This window comes from Camelus bactrianus, chromosome 11 (assembly GCF_048773025.1).
Source record: "Camelus bactrianus isolate YW-2024 breed Bactrian camel chromosome 11, ASM4877302v1, whole genome shotgun sequence".
Taxonomy (NCBI): domain Eukaryota; kingdom Metazoa; phylum Chordata; class Mammalia; order Artiodactyla; family Camelidae; genus Camelus; species Camelus bactrianus.
Window position 1 is genome coordinate 40,927,614 of NC_133549.1, and position 17,113 is coordinate 40,944,726.

At 37.6% G+C, this 17,113-nt stretch overlaps 1 protein-coding gene across 7 annotated transcripts in view; it reads right to left on the bottom strand.

Annotated features, from left to right (window-relative positions):
* BTRC (beta-transducin repeat containing E3 ubiquitin protein ligase) overlaps nt 1-16,547 on the bottom strand; it is a 154,433-nt gene extending 137,886 nt beyond the window's left edge. For 3 of the 7 annotated variants that reach the window (XM_045507354.2, XM_045507353.2, XM_010971018.3), the window contains exon 1: nt 16,406-16,547. In XM_045507354.2, the coding sequence (XP_045363310.1) occupies nt 16,406-16,453 (48 nt within the window). In that variant the 5' untranslated portion in view covers nt 16,454-16,547. Of the gene's footprint in view, nt 1-15,995; nt 16,104-16,405 lie in introns of those variants that run through there. The other 4 variants (XM_074373738.1, XM_074373737.1, XM_045507355.2 and 1 more) reach the window with 3 other exon arrangements.
* Nucleotides 16,548-17,113: the final 566 nt, after the last annotated feature.

Sequence of the window (17,113 nt, forward strand, 5' to 3'; positions counted from 1 at the left end):
CTTAAAACACACACACACAAAATTTACTAATGAGAACTATAATTTACCACCAACTACTCATAAGAAATTATAGTTCTGCTGACTGGCAAGTAATTGCAAAAGCAGATCAGTTTAGCTGCATAAAATAAATATCCACCTGCACGTACTAGCACTAATCAGGGCGTGAAATTAAACTTTTTATTCAGAAGGAAATAACTGCTTCAAGGCTGCGATTCAGTCTGGGAAGCAAATATTAAGGTCACCCTTTTCTTTCTGATGTTTATGGTATTTCTAATAGAGGAAGAAAGAGAAGAAGGCTGAACGGCCAAATTCTGTAGAAGAAAAAAAAAAATCTCTATGATGTAATCAATATGCCACTTGCTTTACTAATTGACAGACTTAACAGAACCACATTGCTGAAATATATGCAGGGATCACTTAAGTCCTCAAAGCCCCAAAATGACCACTATGGACATATAATTTGGTCAAAATGGACTAGTGTTTCATTAAGTGAAGTAAAGAAAATTACAACAAATATAAATGCGATACTAAATTTTAAAGTAGCCTATAGCCATTTTCATTACAACACAATTTTGGATTAGCCAGGTTAATGAGATCCTATTCAATAATTAAGTCAACTCCCACAATTTTTCCAACATTTATCAATATCAATTAATACAAACTTCAACTTATGCCACTCTACTATATCCACACTACTCTCATGTACCAAGAAAAGTAAACAAGTAAAGAAACGAAAAAAAAGCCCAAATAATTATGAGCAAAATATTGCCTTGAAAGGCCTAGAGAAGCCACATGAGTCTCAAAGTGTGATCCCAGAACCAGCATTATCTGGAGACTAGTTAGAAATACAAATTTTCAGGCTCCACCCTAGACCTACCAAATGGAAAACACAGCCCTCCAGGAACTTCTGATGCAGTTTTTACCACCACAAACCTTGAAAAACTGAACTCAATTCTTCAAGCAGCTTTAGCATTGTCTTTCACAAAAAATTATAAAGCATATTATGACTTCCAAATTACAATGTAAAAAAACTACATTTTAACTAGTCTAAGTTCAAAAATAAAAATGATAAAGTCTACACAATGCCTCTCCAAAATAGGAAACAGTCACCATTTCAAAGTCGAGGGAAAAAAAAAAACACTTAGAACTGCCTAAATATAAATGGGCTGATTTTAGAACTACTAGAGAACAACCATCATCAGTGGATGCAAAACTACTGAGAGAAACAATGTTAGGAAACAAGGTATTTACACAGTTTCCAAGTTTCACTTCACTGAGCACCTATTAATTCCAAATATACCTTTACAATGGAGATGTCTGGTGAGTCCAATTTTAATAAAATAAACTTAGTATCACCAATAAAGGAACAAATTGACCTGATGTAGTTTCTGATGTAATACACTGAGAAAGAAACTACAACATATATTCCTGTCAAATTTTTTTAACCTGAATCTAATCATGGAGAAACAATCAGACAAATCCAAATGAGAGACATTCTGTAAAACTAGCCTGGACTCTTCAAAAATGTCAATTTCAAGAATAAAAAGACTAGGGAACTCATAAATTAAAAGAGACTAAAGAGACATAACTATATGTAACATGTGATTGGATTGTGAATTTAAAACAAGGAGGCTGTAAAGGACATTACTGGGACAATTGGGGAAATCTGGCTGTAAACTCTATATTGAAAGACTGTTGAATAAGAAAATGTTATCGTGGTTAAATTTCCTGAATGGGAAATGGGATCTTGCATTGTGATTATGAAAGACAATTCTTGTGTTCTTAGGAAGTATATGCTGAAGCATATCATGATGTCTGCAACTTGCAAATGATTTAGAAAGAAAAACATAGCTATAGAGAGAGAAAAAAATCAAATGTGGCAAATGCTAACAACTGGCCAGGTGAGGAGTATATGAGTGATCATTATGCTTTTCTCACAATTTTTCTGTAGATTTAAAAAACGATTGATACCATCACTCCCCTCTTTAAAACCGTATTTCTCCAACCATATTGAGACAGGATGGAAGGGGGCAGGGCACAGCCACTCAAGGAATGACAGCAATTTAACACCAAAATGGTCAAAGATTCACAAAAATGGTGGAAGATTCACATCCTACTTTGCCTTAAGGATTAAGAGGTTTACCTTCTAGTAGACTTTGAGCTTCATTATATGCTCATTGTAACAGCATGATCAAATAACATGCCCGCAGGCGCCATGACAGCCCCAAGGCTAACAGCAAAAGGCCAAAGAATCGTAGTGGCCCAATCCCTGGGAATAACAGCCCCTTCCCCAGGGCAGTTGGATTAATCCTACATGTAGGCGTGTGAAGCTACTGAGACCATAAAAAGTGATACCACCACGCCTAGTGGCCCTTTGCACTCTCTCCCCTTTGGAGGCAGCCCGCACTCTGTCTATGGAGTGTGTACCTACTTTTACTTTAACCTGAGCACCCAATTTTCACACCTCTATCCTTGCCTTTCTCTTGCCTTATATTCTAAATAAATCTACCTTAACTCAATGGTGGCTCACACTTGAATTCTTTTCCTGCGCGAAGCCAAGGACCCACACTTGGCAGGGCACGTCCCAGGGGCTCAACCAAGACCTGGGACTCGGCCCTCCTCACGTCCCAAATGTTTTCCTGCATCAGTATGATTCTAAGGAAGTAAGTTAACCTCTCTATGCCTCAGTTTCCACACTTGTAAATCAGGGATAATAACAATGCATACCTAATAAGGTGAGAGGATTAAATGAATTAACATATGTTGAGTGCCTAGAATCCTGCATTGTGCATACTGACCTATCAGTGTTTTCTGCCATTATTGTTGTTGTTATTTTATTATTATTATTGACCACAACCCAAGGTCAGAGAAAGAAAAGAAATATAGTTTGGATGTTCACAGTCCTATATAACTTCCAAAACATTTTCATTAAATTTCACTCAGTCCATACAACAGCTCTTTGAAGTAGGAAGAGTATTATTACGGTTGCTTTCTAGATGAGGACAATGGGACTCTGAGAGGTTAAGTAACTTGTCCAATGTTTTCTGACTTCTAGAAAGTAGTGTAAGTGGAATGAGAACTAGGTCTTGTTTTCACTACAGCACAATATAAACTTTGCATCCCAATCTAAACTGATTACAAGGTACTTCAAAGAAAACATACTAAGAAGACAGGTAGAACTCCTGTAATATCAGTTAGAGACAAAAGAAGTTATCACTAGTCCATCCAGCAAAACAGATGTCACTTTACAGAGCTTTGATATTTTTCTTAAATACCCTTGAAAACAAGGATCAAAAAATATGAACTCTTATAAAAAGGGATTTATTGTATTTTTATAGCTTATTACATACCTTGTAACAATCATTTTGTTAAATGTGAAGTGTCAGTTTTATTTTTGGTCCCTTTTTTCCTGGCTATTTACAAGCTTTGTAAGAATCATTCCTTAATTAAGTCTGAACATAGTTATATAAATGGATTCCTGGAAATAAAACGTTCAGACTTAAGAAATGATTGTTACAGAGACTGTAACAGGCCGTAAAAAAAGAATGCCACTTTAAACAAAGATTTCTCATTTTAATTAAAAAGATAATCATCAGAACATTCCTACACTTAACAGAACCATTTAAAGAAGAGCTTCTTTGGAAAAAAAAAATGCAGTATCTTATGTAGGCTTCTGTGTATAATTTGTAATATATCAAATCAAAGTCTCAGTTAATCCTCAGTATGAATTCTTATATACTGTACCTACAATTTAATGATACACTGAAAGAGTTCCAAATAAGATAAACATCATTTCTAATTATTTTTAACATTAACACTTTTGAAAGATATTTTTCCATATTAGTAAAACAATTTAAGAATACTTAAACACTTTTTAACATGACCACATATAAACATATCAAGGATTGCACAGTTTATTGATGCAGTTGGTATGTGTCAGTAAAGGGACTACATCCAGAAGACTACCATGTAATCAAAGATGACACATACCTGCATAAAAGGAGTTTCTAGCAGGGGGCTGGGGGGGAGGGTATATAGCTCAGAGGTACAGTGCATGCACAAGGTCCTGGGTTCAATCCCCAGTACCTGTTAATAAATAAATAAATAAATAAATCTAATTCCCCCTGCCCCCCACCCCCGAAAAATAAACAAATAAAAAGGAGTTTCTATTCTCAAACTCTGATAAAAGTTGAAGCAACCATTCTTATTTTCAAAATGTCAGACCTAGATATGATTGGAAGGTGTGAAAAACCTTTAGAAGCATGATTTGATAAGGTAGGATTTTTGATTAATTCATTTGACTAATTTTTATGTTGTCCATTTTAACCCAAATCATGTAAAATTTGTAAAGTCAGGCAACATTCCAAGAGGAATGAAGCAGATATTATAAGCTGTCATTATAATTAACAGCAATTTGAAAAACAGATGCATCAATGTTCCTCTACTTAAGTCACCATTTCTAAATTACACTAAACCTAAACTTGAGTCTATTTCTGTAGTAATATTACTGGAAACTGCTTCCAACTGGACTATATTTTCCCAGAGAAACAATTTATAATCTGGAGGCTATTTCCTAACCGAAGACTTGGTATCAAAGAAAAGTACTGACATACCTAATAACATCAAAACAAAGATTCAATAACTATAAACCTCTATGGTTATTAAAAATAAGGAAATTACATTCCAGCTTCAAAAAGGGAGAGTAACACACCAATGATCAGTAAGTATTGTTCAAAGTGTAAAAAACTTAACTCTTCCATATTTACTCATTAAACTAATTTGACCTCAAGCTAATAACCAACTAAAATAAACAATACACATTTAATTAGCAATCATTTGGAGGGGGAGGGCATAGCTCAAGTGGTAGAGTACATGCTTAGTATGCACGCACGAGGTTCTGGGTTCAACCCCAGAACTTCCTCTAAAAATAAAGAAACCTAATTACCTCCTCCCCCGAATAAAATAAATAATACAATAATAAAGGAGTTTAAAAAAAAAAAGCAATCATTTGGTCTGCTTCTTACAAGACTTCTGCTTGGGATGATTCAGAAAGAAGTAGAAGGGGGCCAAACAAATATATTACTCAAGGCAATGCCCTCTTTTCTTCTAACTACATTGTTTCCCTGAATAAGCAAGTTATTCAAAATTATACCACTGATCAGGAATAGGTCAGTAAGTGTTGATCATGAGTGTTTCTCACTTATTTTGCTTTGTTTTTAAAAAAAATTTACAGAGTGATCAGATATTTTCTTTTTCATTTGCCTATCTTCTCAGTTCAAAAGCCACAAGTAAGGCCAAAGGCCACCAGAAAAACAAAAAAAAATTCTCTTAAGCCACTCTCCCATTCTGTCACAGGCTTACTTTAAACTTTGTGACTAGGTTTCAAAGTACCCCTCACTTCACTGAAAAACCATGAAAATTCCTTACTTTCACAAAATCCTTTTAAAAATATGTATAAAAAGTCTTTCATAGAATGTTACATTTAAGTTACATCATTCTGATAACCACTCTTCTGATTCTTCTTCTGATGATTAGCTTTTGTAATTGACCCCAATAGATAAAGCCACCAAGAACTGAGGCATGCATTAGGGAAATACAAATTAAAAGCACAATTAAGATACTACTGTATACCTACTGGAATGGCTGAAATAAAAACTATTAACAATTCCAAGTGCTAGAAGGATGCAGAAATAGAACCGTCACACACTGCCTGTGGTAATGCAAACTGGTACAGCCACTCTGGATAACAGTTTGACAGTTTCTTATAAATATACACTTACCATATGACCAACAATTCCCCTCCTGGATATTTACCCCAGAGAAATGAAAAATTTATGTTCACACAAAATCTATACACAAGGGTTTATAGCACCTCTATTTATAATCACCAAAAACCTGAAACAACGCAAATGTCTTTAAACAGATGGATAAACAAAATGTGATACAATCCATACAATGGAATACTACTAAGGAATAAAAAGGAATGAACTACTGATACATGCAACAACTTGGATGAAACATTGCAGAGACATTATGTTGAGTGAAAGAAGTCAACAGCAAAAGATTATATATTATATGATTCCATTAAATGATATTCTCAAAAAGATAAAACTAAAGTGAGGGAGAATAGATCACAGTTCCCAGAAGTAAGAGAGATGAGGAGATAGTAGAAGGGAGACAGAAGGCGGGTAATGGAACTGTTCTGTATCCTGACGGTGGTGGTTACATGACTCTATCTATGTATACGAATCTACGTGTGTTAAAATTCTGAGACCTGTACACTAAAAAAAGTCAATTTTACTAAATGTTAATTAAAAAAAAAAGGACTATGACCAAAATCATGAACACAGCAGACATGAATAAATGCATATTTAAACAGTAAAATGGAATGGGGTGGAATGCCTATTCGATAAACCTTGAGAGTCTGTATGAATTATTCTGCATTAGAGTTTTGTTGTAGAAGTATCACCACCAACATATCCTTATGGCCTAGGATTTACCTCATTAAATTCTATCAAATTACATCTTCCTCTATTTTAAAGATGCTATGGCTGATAGTGCTTATAATCCAAGGGATAGAGATAAACTTTTTCAGACAGAATTGCTCACTACCCAGAAAGCCTGTGGCTTTGTGCCTCTCACTTGAGGTCAGCCTGAGGAACTTACTCAGTCTATGTAACTGTACCAGAGACTAATCTTTCATCATAAACTTCCCTACCATTCAGTTATGCCTGTTGCTTTAAGCAACACTGCAGTGAGTCCTTAAAATTCTTTCTTCATTTCTTGACATTACCTCTACTTAAGAGCACTATAAAACATCTGCTGAGGTAGTCTGTTGTCATTTATTTTCACATATGTGATAGGGTCACAGAATATTAACAATAAAAGTATTATTAGAACTATCCACAATCTTTTCATAGCACCAGGAGGGACTACCAGTTTATTGTGATGTGATTTCAACATACCTAGAGTGGCCACATTTGGGGATGTTGATATTATTCTACTAGATATACCTCTTATAAACGGCATTATCTTACTTATTTTTCTGCCCTATAGTTCACTAATTTCTCCAGATGCAAACAGCACCCAGAAGTAAATTCTCTTTCGAAATCAACTTACTACTAATCAGTTGGCATTCAAAGAGATTCCAAGCCTCTGCCATGAGGTTTGTCCCATTTTGCTTACACTTTTTTTTCCAGCTTTATTGATACAAGTGGCACAACATCATGCAAGTGAAAGGTGTACAACATGTAGATTTAATACACTTATACACTGCAAAATGATTACCAACTGCCTCCACTCTTGATTCCAGTTAACTCTGCTTCCTGCTACGTTACCTGTGTACAAGTTTTGGTCTTACACTCTGGTTCTAGCCACTACTTACCCTACTCTCTTCTCTGTTGGTACACTGGCCTGGCCACAGTGGTCTAGACACTTTATCAAAGTGTGATCTGAGAAGTATCTCCATCAGAAACACTGAGATGCTTTTTAAACATGCAGATTCTTGAGGCCTACCAAATTAAGTGGAGGGAAAAGGAACTGAGAATCTGCACATGTTAATGTGCTCTCCAAATAATTCTTATGCATAATGAAGTAGTACTAGTACAGTGGGCACTTATGAGTAGGTTGAATGAATAAATGAATTCCTTAGCTCCTTGTTGGATATTCCAATTCTATTTTTGAGCCCAAACTGAAATGGGAGCCTTGCCATCTGCTTTCAGTACTCATTGATGCTGTCTGCCTATCTGGACCTCCTCAGAATATCTGCACCCAGACTCCATGTCACTATTTTCCTCCTCAAGGTACATCCTGCCCTTGCTAAAATTCCCGGAGTCCCCAAATCTAGTTGGATTGCCAAAGATACCACGTTCCATCCGCCTAGCTAAATTTCCTTTCCTCAACTCCTAGCTACACCCAAGCACTTGACCTGCCTCAGTTAGCATGGAAAGCCTCTTGTAGCTTTGTGCCTCCTTATCTGGCTGATCTTGATAAAACATTGTCCCCAGTACAATAGACAGTGATTATGAAATTACTCAAAAGCCAAAGGTAATGTTTAGATGAATCCTGATCATCCTATCACATAGGAATTTGAGTAAAGATGGTAAGAAGAATCTGAGATGGTTCACTCTACATCCAGATAAATCTTTCTTTTCTAACCTCTTATTATGAATACTTTTTAATATACAGAATGTATAGAATAGTATATAATGAATCTCCGTCACCCAACTTTCCACCTTCCAAATCCCAAATATTATATCATTTTGCCCATTTTTATCTATATGAATACATCTTAAATTTAGTCTCCTATAATCAAGGTGTCAGCAGGGCTGTGTTTTGTTCTGGAGGCTCTAGCTGATCCTTTCCAGCTTCTAGAGGCTATTCACATACCTTGGCTTATGACTCAACCCTCATCTTCAAAATCAGTAACAGAGGATTGAGTTCTCACATGGCATCATCCGACCTCCTCTTCAGCCTCCACGTGTACTGCTCCTTTGTAATTACACTGGGGCCAATCTAGATTATCCAAGAAAATCTCCCTATTTTAAAGTCAGCTGATTAGCAACCAAATTTCATCTGTTAACTTAATTCCCCTTTGCCATTTAATTTAACATATATTCACAGGTTCTTGGGATTAGAGTGGCTATCTTGGATGAGGAGGGCATTATTCTACCTACCTTAGAGTTTCCTTTATTCTGAGATTACATCTTTTCTAGTTCTATGGCATTAAAGAGCTCCTTTTTTTTGTTTGTTTGTTTACAAAATGATGGTCTTAACAGTGGTGATTCTTTTTTGTAGGGAAAAAAAAACTTGCTAACCCTATAAATTCTGTGTAAGTAAGATAAAACCTTGTGACATTTTTTTTTTACTGATCTCTTAAATGAGAAAATACGAAAACAAAACACTCTGTTCCTACAAAGACACCGTATATTTGATGAAAGATTTATATTTTTCAGAATATAAAGAATAGATAAGAAAAAAGCAAACAAAAATTTTTTTTCAAAGAAAAAAGCAATCTAATTTTTAAAAAAGTGACAAAGGCTTGAATCACAAAAGAGGGCATCTAAACAGCCGATAAACCTAAAAAAGCCAAGAACCTAAATAAACTTTTTAGGTGCTGATTACAGCAGTCATTAAGGAAATATAAATTAAAACAGTGAGATAATCCCGTTCACCCATTAGTATGGCGAAAATGAAAAGACCATTAGCAAGTGAATGTTACAAGAATGTACAGCAACTGGAACTGTCACATAGAAAGTATAAAATGGCATCTACTAAAGCTAAACATTTCCATGCCCTATGACCAATTTCACTCCTAGGTATATATCCAAAAGAAATATGTATAACATTCAAGAAAAGACATGTACAAGATTATTTTTAACACAATTCACAGTAGCCAAAAACTAGAAATAACCCAATCTCCATCAACAATAGAATAGCTACAAATCTGAAGCATAGTCACATAGAAGAGTACTACACAGCAGTAAGAACGAACATACTATACCTAACACAACTTGAGTAACTCTTATGTAGGACAAAAGATGCCAGACACTAAAGAATATATATTGGAATGATTCCATTTATATGAGGTTAAATAGCAATAAAGGTAAAACTAATCTATAGGTATTAGATAAGTGTCACACAGAAGTGATCACTGGGTAAAAATTCAATGAGCTATATGTATACTTATGATTTCTAAAAAAGTATATTTATTTTACTTCAATTAAAACTTACAAGCGGGGAGGGTATAGCTCAGTAGCGTGTATACTTAGCATGCATGAGGTCCTGGGTTCAATCCCCAGTACCTCTGTTAAAAATAAATAAATATATACCTAATTACCTACCCCATCCCCCAAAAAACCAAAACAACAAAAAACTTATATAGACACATAGATACACAAAGTACACTAGAATATTATTCTTAAATACAAACTGGATTCAGTCCAAACTTCCTAGCCTCCCAATCTCTCTTTTCTTCCTTGTCTGCTGTGCACTTTATGTTCAAGTCATACCTATCTACTCACACTGCGCCTGCCCATCTCCTGATCTTGCCTTTACCCAGACTACTCCCTTTGTGGAACTGCCCACTTCAGAAAAAAGCCTGACAAAACCTATCTATTCTACAAGACCCAATATAGTTTTCCTCTTCAAAACTTCCAAAGATCTTTCCAGTTAAAACTAATCTCCCCTCCCTTAACTTCTATAGCACTTTGTGCCTCTATTTTGGCACTTACCAAAGTGTGTCTTAAGAGATTTATAAATGCCTCTCTTCTCAATAGATTGTGAAGTTCTAGAGAAGACAGAAGTTTTACTTTGTCTCTTCATCCTCTCTTGCCCCCATAACCACCTCCCTCCATATGTAACACAGTGTTTTGCACTCAGTTTATGTTTATATTTTTATCAAATCACATTGTATGCCAACTATCATGGCCTCATTTTCAGCTGTCAACTCATTGATTTTTCCAAGTACTATTTAAAAGGAAAATGCAATGCTCCAGCACATTTTAAGAATATACAGCCCTAAATTTCCAATGGAAACCTTGGGTATATGTAAGAGTTTAATAGTATAATTTATCAATTAACACATTATACACAGCAGTTTACAATTTAAAAATGAACTGAGAGGCTGACCTGCATCAACCACAGCGAGCTCAGAAGCCACCAGCAAAGTGCACACAGAAAGAGAGGCAAAGGGCCAGAAGGTTAGGTGGGGGCACAGGACAACAGGATTCCCCAAACACCTCCTCCCCTCCATCCCCCACTTCTCTCTTCCATCCAGTCTCATGTTGGAAAGCAGGCTCCCTGCAACTACCTCAGGTGTCATGTACCCTCAAATCAGTTTGCACAACAATGTGGGGTGGGGGCTGTCAGATGAGACAAAGCTACCTGTGGTAAAAACAGGTTCCCCACCTGTTTTGTATCAAAACCAACCAATACAATGATATCATGACAACCGTAATAAAGTCTTACTCCATCTCCTTGGTAATTCAAATGATCAGAAAACCTACATATAACTCTGGACAGTAACTCCACTCTGGCCCACCTGACTAGCAAAGAAATATGCCATCATATTCCATTGTTTCTCTGCTCTTCAAGGGTGAAATATAGTGTAAGTGAGGGTCTTGAGCCAGACTACCTGGTTTTGATCTCAGGTTTCTTGCTAAACAAAGTTACTTTGTGCAAGTCACTCAACCTCTCTGGAATCAGATGCCTCATGTGAAAATGTGAGTAACAACAATACTGACTTTATCTTACAGGATTACTGGGAGAATTAAGTGAAATAATAGTATATGTAAAGAATTTTGAAGAGTAAATAGTAAACATTAAATAAATACAGATTAGCTATTCATGGTTGGTTATATTCTTTAAAAACAAACAAAAATAAATAAACAAAACTCTCCCACTTCTACTATGGTTATCCTGTTATTGACAGAGTCAGGTCAGGTCAGGTCAGCCTGGGAATAAGAAGTCAAGTATTGGGGAGGAGGATATAGCTCAAGCAGTAGAGTGCATGCTTAGCAAACACAAGTACCTCCTTTAAAAATAAACAAGTAAATCTAATTACAAGAAAGAAAGAAAGAAAGAATACCCTGAAGGGGACAGCCAAATCTCAGGAAGGAGCAAGACCTCAAAAGGAAATTCCAACTCAAAAGGTTCACCTTAAGTAGGAAGGAATTCTCTCCCAACTCTGTAACTTCTGCTCCCCTGCTCCTCATTCCTAACCTGGCCGCATATGAAGGCAATCCAGGCTTCACTATGATGGTAGTGAACTAGAGAACAAATCACATTCTTAGTTCAAGATTACTTTCAGCATCTATTCCACTGTTGCGGTCTCTGAGTCTTCTGTAAAATGTTCTAGCACCGTTTCAATCAGGCTTTGGGAAACTAAAGAGAATTATCCAGAGATCCCCATAGTACAAGGTGAATCTTGTAGAATACTAGTTGAAATGGTAAGATCTGGTAGACCTTTCCCATTGAGTTTTTATCCCCTCTCCATTGCTGATGCTGGGACTGACTTATTAAGGAAAGAAGCAGTTTTCTTTATAGTGACAAAGTTGTCAAACAGTGGTAAATATTTTCTATTTCACCCTCAATGAATTCTTATTTTACACAATTAGAAAGCACTTCCATGCTACATTAAAATATTTCTAGGAAGAAAATAGGATTTTAAAATATCTTAATACCACAAAGACTCTTTTTTCCTAACTTCATTCCCATTTTTTTATTATCATGCCATTTACCATTAAATAATTTTATCTATACGTGATTACATAATGTCCCATCTCCCTTTACAAAAGGATAAAATTCTTACCTGCTTCCTTTCTTTTAGGATTTAAACAATATACAAATAATATAGAATAATAAGTAGTCTCCTTTGAAACTTCATTTTCTAATTTAGCAATAAAAAATTTCTGACAAAGTAGAATTTGTACTCCACATCTAATAATTCACTTCTAATAATTTATTATGTGTATCTATTACAAACACTAATCAAGAAAATGAGCAAAAAGAATTATCATTAATTTGTAATTTCATACCCCATACCTATATAAGAGTATTAAGAAAAGAAACTGAAAGGTAATTTAAATTGAGAACAGGTAAGAGATACACAGAAACTCTGACAACTTAAACTAAGAACTAGTTTCAAACATTCATCCAACCAGCTGGTAGTCAATCTCACTGATTTAAAGAAAACCCATCACAGTGAAAAGTCTGAGTATTTATTTTAAAATGCAATTTCCTGCTTTTAGATACATATGCTTCTCAAGCAAATAAGAAAAGCTCCTGAATCATATCGATTCATCCAGTATTATCTCTACAGTAGCATTATTAAGATAAGTTATGGAGAAGACCATGTTAGTTCCTTAAGAAGTAAACCTCAAAACAGAGATGCCCAGGGGGAAGGATATAGCTCAAGCACTAGAGCACAGGCTTAGCATGCACAAGGTCCTGGGTTCAATCCCCAGTACCTCCTCTATAAATAAATAAATAAATAAACAAACAAACCTAATTACCTCCCCAACAAAAGAAAACTTAAAAAAAAAAACAAAACAAAAAAAACCCAGCATCTATAGTAGCCAGTCTCAAAAGGGTATGGTCCCAACAAATTTTCCCTCTCTATGCATGCCACTCCTCTAGTCTATAGGTGGTATCATTTTCCTGCCCTCAGACTCTGGGCTGGCCTTAATTGTCTCTCACCAATAGCAACATTCTCAGATTTTCAAACCTAGGAATTAAGAGAATTAACTGATTGGATTCTATCTCCTGTCTCCTGGAATGCCTCTTCTTAGAAACCAGGCACCATGTCTTAAAGAAATCCAAAGGTCCTGTGAAGAAAGGAGGCCCACAATAAAGGAGGACAGAAGACCTATGGCACTAGCTGAATTCTCAACCAGTGCCCAGTGGCCAGTGGCCAGCCATGTGAGAGTGCGGCCATTTGAACATTCCAGCCGTGCTGGCACCCCAGCCAACATTAAGTAAAAACAGAAAACTCATCAGTAGCCACAGATTTGTTTGTCACACAGCAAGTTACCCTTTAGACTGTTTCAATTACCTATCAATTCTATTTTTTTTAAAAAGCTATATGTCCTAAAATTATTACATCCACATGTCAAATGCTTCCCCAGTTCTAAGATTCTGGGACTGGTGTATCCTGTCCATTTAAAAATAAACTTCAAATTCATCCCTCAACTTGTTTTACACACATACATGATAGATAAAGATATATAGAGATATCACAAAAATCCAAGGGTAAACTAGATCATGTGTGAATTATGGTTAAATCTGAATTAGCACTCACTGATAAGATTTTATTATAAAACTTCTAATCAAAGTACTACATTAATGTAGTAATGAGCAAAATTCATGAAAGACAATATCCATTTCATGTTACCATTTTAAACAAATTTTACTTCTCCTTAAACTATGGAAATCAGGGCATCTGTACAAAAACTGTCATTCACAATTCACAATTGAGGGAAGGGGTAAGGCCAAAATAAAGCCAAATACTACATAAAAATTTCATTTTGATTAAAAGAATAGCCCTTCCATGTGTACTGTGCACCAATTACTAGGTGCAAGCACAAATAAAATATCTTCCTATCTCCACTGAGTAAATAGACATGTTACAGCAAGATAAATGCGACCAAAGGCAAGTTGTGACTTACTCAGATTCATAAGACTGTTACTGCGTTGAAAAAGAATACCAACTCTCTCGCTGTTCTCTGCTTCAGTTATTAAGGTGTTTCTCTTGGTGACCCTCTTTCAGTTGGCCTTTTCTCAAACAGCAGCCATAATAGCAGGCAAACTCAAAAATGAAGGTAACTAAAATAAAAGAAAAAACTGACTTCTCCCTATGGAAACTGACTCAACATTTAATAATGTGTTGTGTTCCGAAAGCTGCAAACTACTACATAGCCATCTCCAGCTCCACTTTGACCATTATCAAAACATAACTCACTGGTACAGAGCAGAGATCAAGTAGTTGAGAATGCTCCCAGGCTGAGGTCTAACAGCGAGTAAAGAAGATGATCTCATAATATCTCTTTATGATCTGTAAATCACATTATTCCATAAATCTGACATAAGTGTCAAGATTAGAATTGAATCAACTTCTAAGCAGGAAAACAAAAAATAAGCAGCTACCACTTTTCTGACTTAAATCTAGAAGCTAGCAGCAAATAGAAAGCAACTTTCTCTCATGTATAAAGTCCAAAAAAACATTAAAGCCTCTTGTTAATATTTTAGAATTTCAACATTGGGCAGAAACTCAAGAATTGTCTTCAGGCCTTAGAGAATTTTGTTAATGATACACATGAATTCTAGCTAGGTGTTTTTGAAAGCACTAATAAAAAATTAATAAAATTTAAGTAAATTTGACCAGTCTCTGAAAAAGTATTCTTGTAAATAGGGCAGTTTAAATCCTATTTTCAATTAGGTTTGTGTCCATGTGTGTTTAGATTTATTTCGGTATCTCAGGTAAAGACATAAAATAACAACTATTTAACAAAAGAAGTAAGATTTGGAGTGAAAAGTTACAATCACTTCTGAAAAAGCAAGACTCAACTGTAAATAGTATCAATGTCCCTAAGGATACCTATTAAGATAGAAGTCTAAGCATCCCATCATTCATTAGCTGTAACCACCTGGTTTTACGCCTAAGATATAAAAAAGCAGCATCAAATTAAAAGCGTCAAATATCAGACTATACAAATTTGCCGAACATACCCATATCAAAAAAAGAAAATGAAAGTCAAAGAACTAGGCTCCAAAGGATTTAAACACATTGACAAAATCCAATGCAAGTTCATATTGTGCTTCAACCTAAAACTGATAAGTAACTACCCTTCCCCACTACCTGCATTCCCCCTTTTATCTCCTGAATTTCTCCACTGATCTTATCACTTCTTATGAGTCTTCTGATTCTATCTCCATGGCCTTTCCTTTCCCATAAAGTGATACAGCACCTAGTCCCCACATTTTACTATCTCTACACTTTAGCACTAAGTTTTGTTTTACCCTATTAGACATTAACTATGCCCCCAATCTCCTCTACCCAGGTTTCCTTAACCAATCAACTTCTTCGTTTTCATCACCTGGTCCTTACCACAGTATCTAGCCTCTCCTTTCAAACTACAGGATGTATCTCCTTTCCTGATGTTTGCAATTCTCGATCTCAGTCAACAGCCCCTTCCTTTCCCACAGACTGTCACCATTGCCCTTGATCCCCATCCCCAGTCCTTTTTCTTCCTAAGTAAGGCCTAGTCCTTTTCAGAGTTTGTCAACATTAGTTTGGCCAAGCTGGGGTTGCACCCTGAAGGTAAAGACTATCTCTCCTACCCCATTCTACAAAACTAGAAGTCTCCCACCTGCCCGGGCTTTCTCTCCTCCACCCTTAGATTCATCTGCATTCAGCCCTGCCGTTTCCCACCCTCCCCCAACTCCCAGTATCTTTCCTCCCACTATCCCGCGCTCCCCTTCCCCACTCCTGAAAGCACCTCTTCTCCAGGGCCTCACCAGTAACCCTGACACGGGGAAGGCCCTGCCAGCGGCCTCACGGCGTCTCTCCTCCGGGGTTCCTCCGCCCTTCAGTAACTGTCCCCACGCCCCTTTCCCTCCAGGGCCCCGCGCGCCACTCAGAGACCCCCTCCCCGATTAAGCTCCCGCTGTCACTTGGCTTCTCCTCCACAAGATGGCGGAGCTGCTGCCCCCACCCCCAGGTCCTCTCCGCAACCCCCTCCTTCCTCCCAGGAGCTCCCGTCCCGTGCCTTCAGCCGCCCCCGCCGCGGGCCTCGGCCCAGGGTCCGGCTGCCCCCTCCTCCAGCAGGCAGGCGGCCCAGGCCCAAGCCTCAGCGACGCCGCCAACGCCACTGCCTCCACCGTTCCCTGACCTGAACCTTCTCCTCACCATAAACTTGAGCGCTTTTTCCTGCAGTACCGCCTCGGCCGGGTCCATAATCGCCGGAGGCCACTGGGTCTGCACTCCACTAGGGCCGCCCCCTTGGTGCCAGGCCGCAGCCAACGTAGCGCCCGAATCCCGCCTCCTCTTCCTTTCCCCCGCCCTCTTACCGCTCAGGTGGCGGGGCCAGAGAGGACCGGCTGTTCCGTGCGCATGCGTGAAACCGCTGCCTCATGGGCTTTGTAGTTCCGGAGATTCCCGCAGCAAAAAGAGAGGCCACACCACGAACTGCAACTCCCGCGGTTCACTGCGGTAGGGTCGTGGTGGCTAACAAGCCAAATCTAGACAACTCGCCCTCAAGAAGAGAAAATCAGCGGATGGGAATCGTAGTTTACAGCCTCTACGGATGGGAAATGGGAGGGGTCCGGGTGTCTCCGTGGTTACCGAGAGACGCCAGTGGCGACTTGCCTGGCAATTGATATCAAGATGGCGACCAATGAATGCCTCACCTGTAGCCGAAATACTAGAAAAAACTGAGAGGACAGAGGTCCTAGGACCACCTTAGCTGTGAACTAGAAGGCCCCAAATTTCATATATCTGGCGTCTGCGGGACAGATTTCGATCCAGAGGCGTTGGGCCTATGGGCACCTGGTATCACCTCAGGGACCAATGCGAAATTTCAAGGTCCTTTAAGCCATTGCCCACACTTTCCCTACC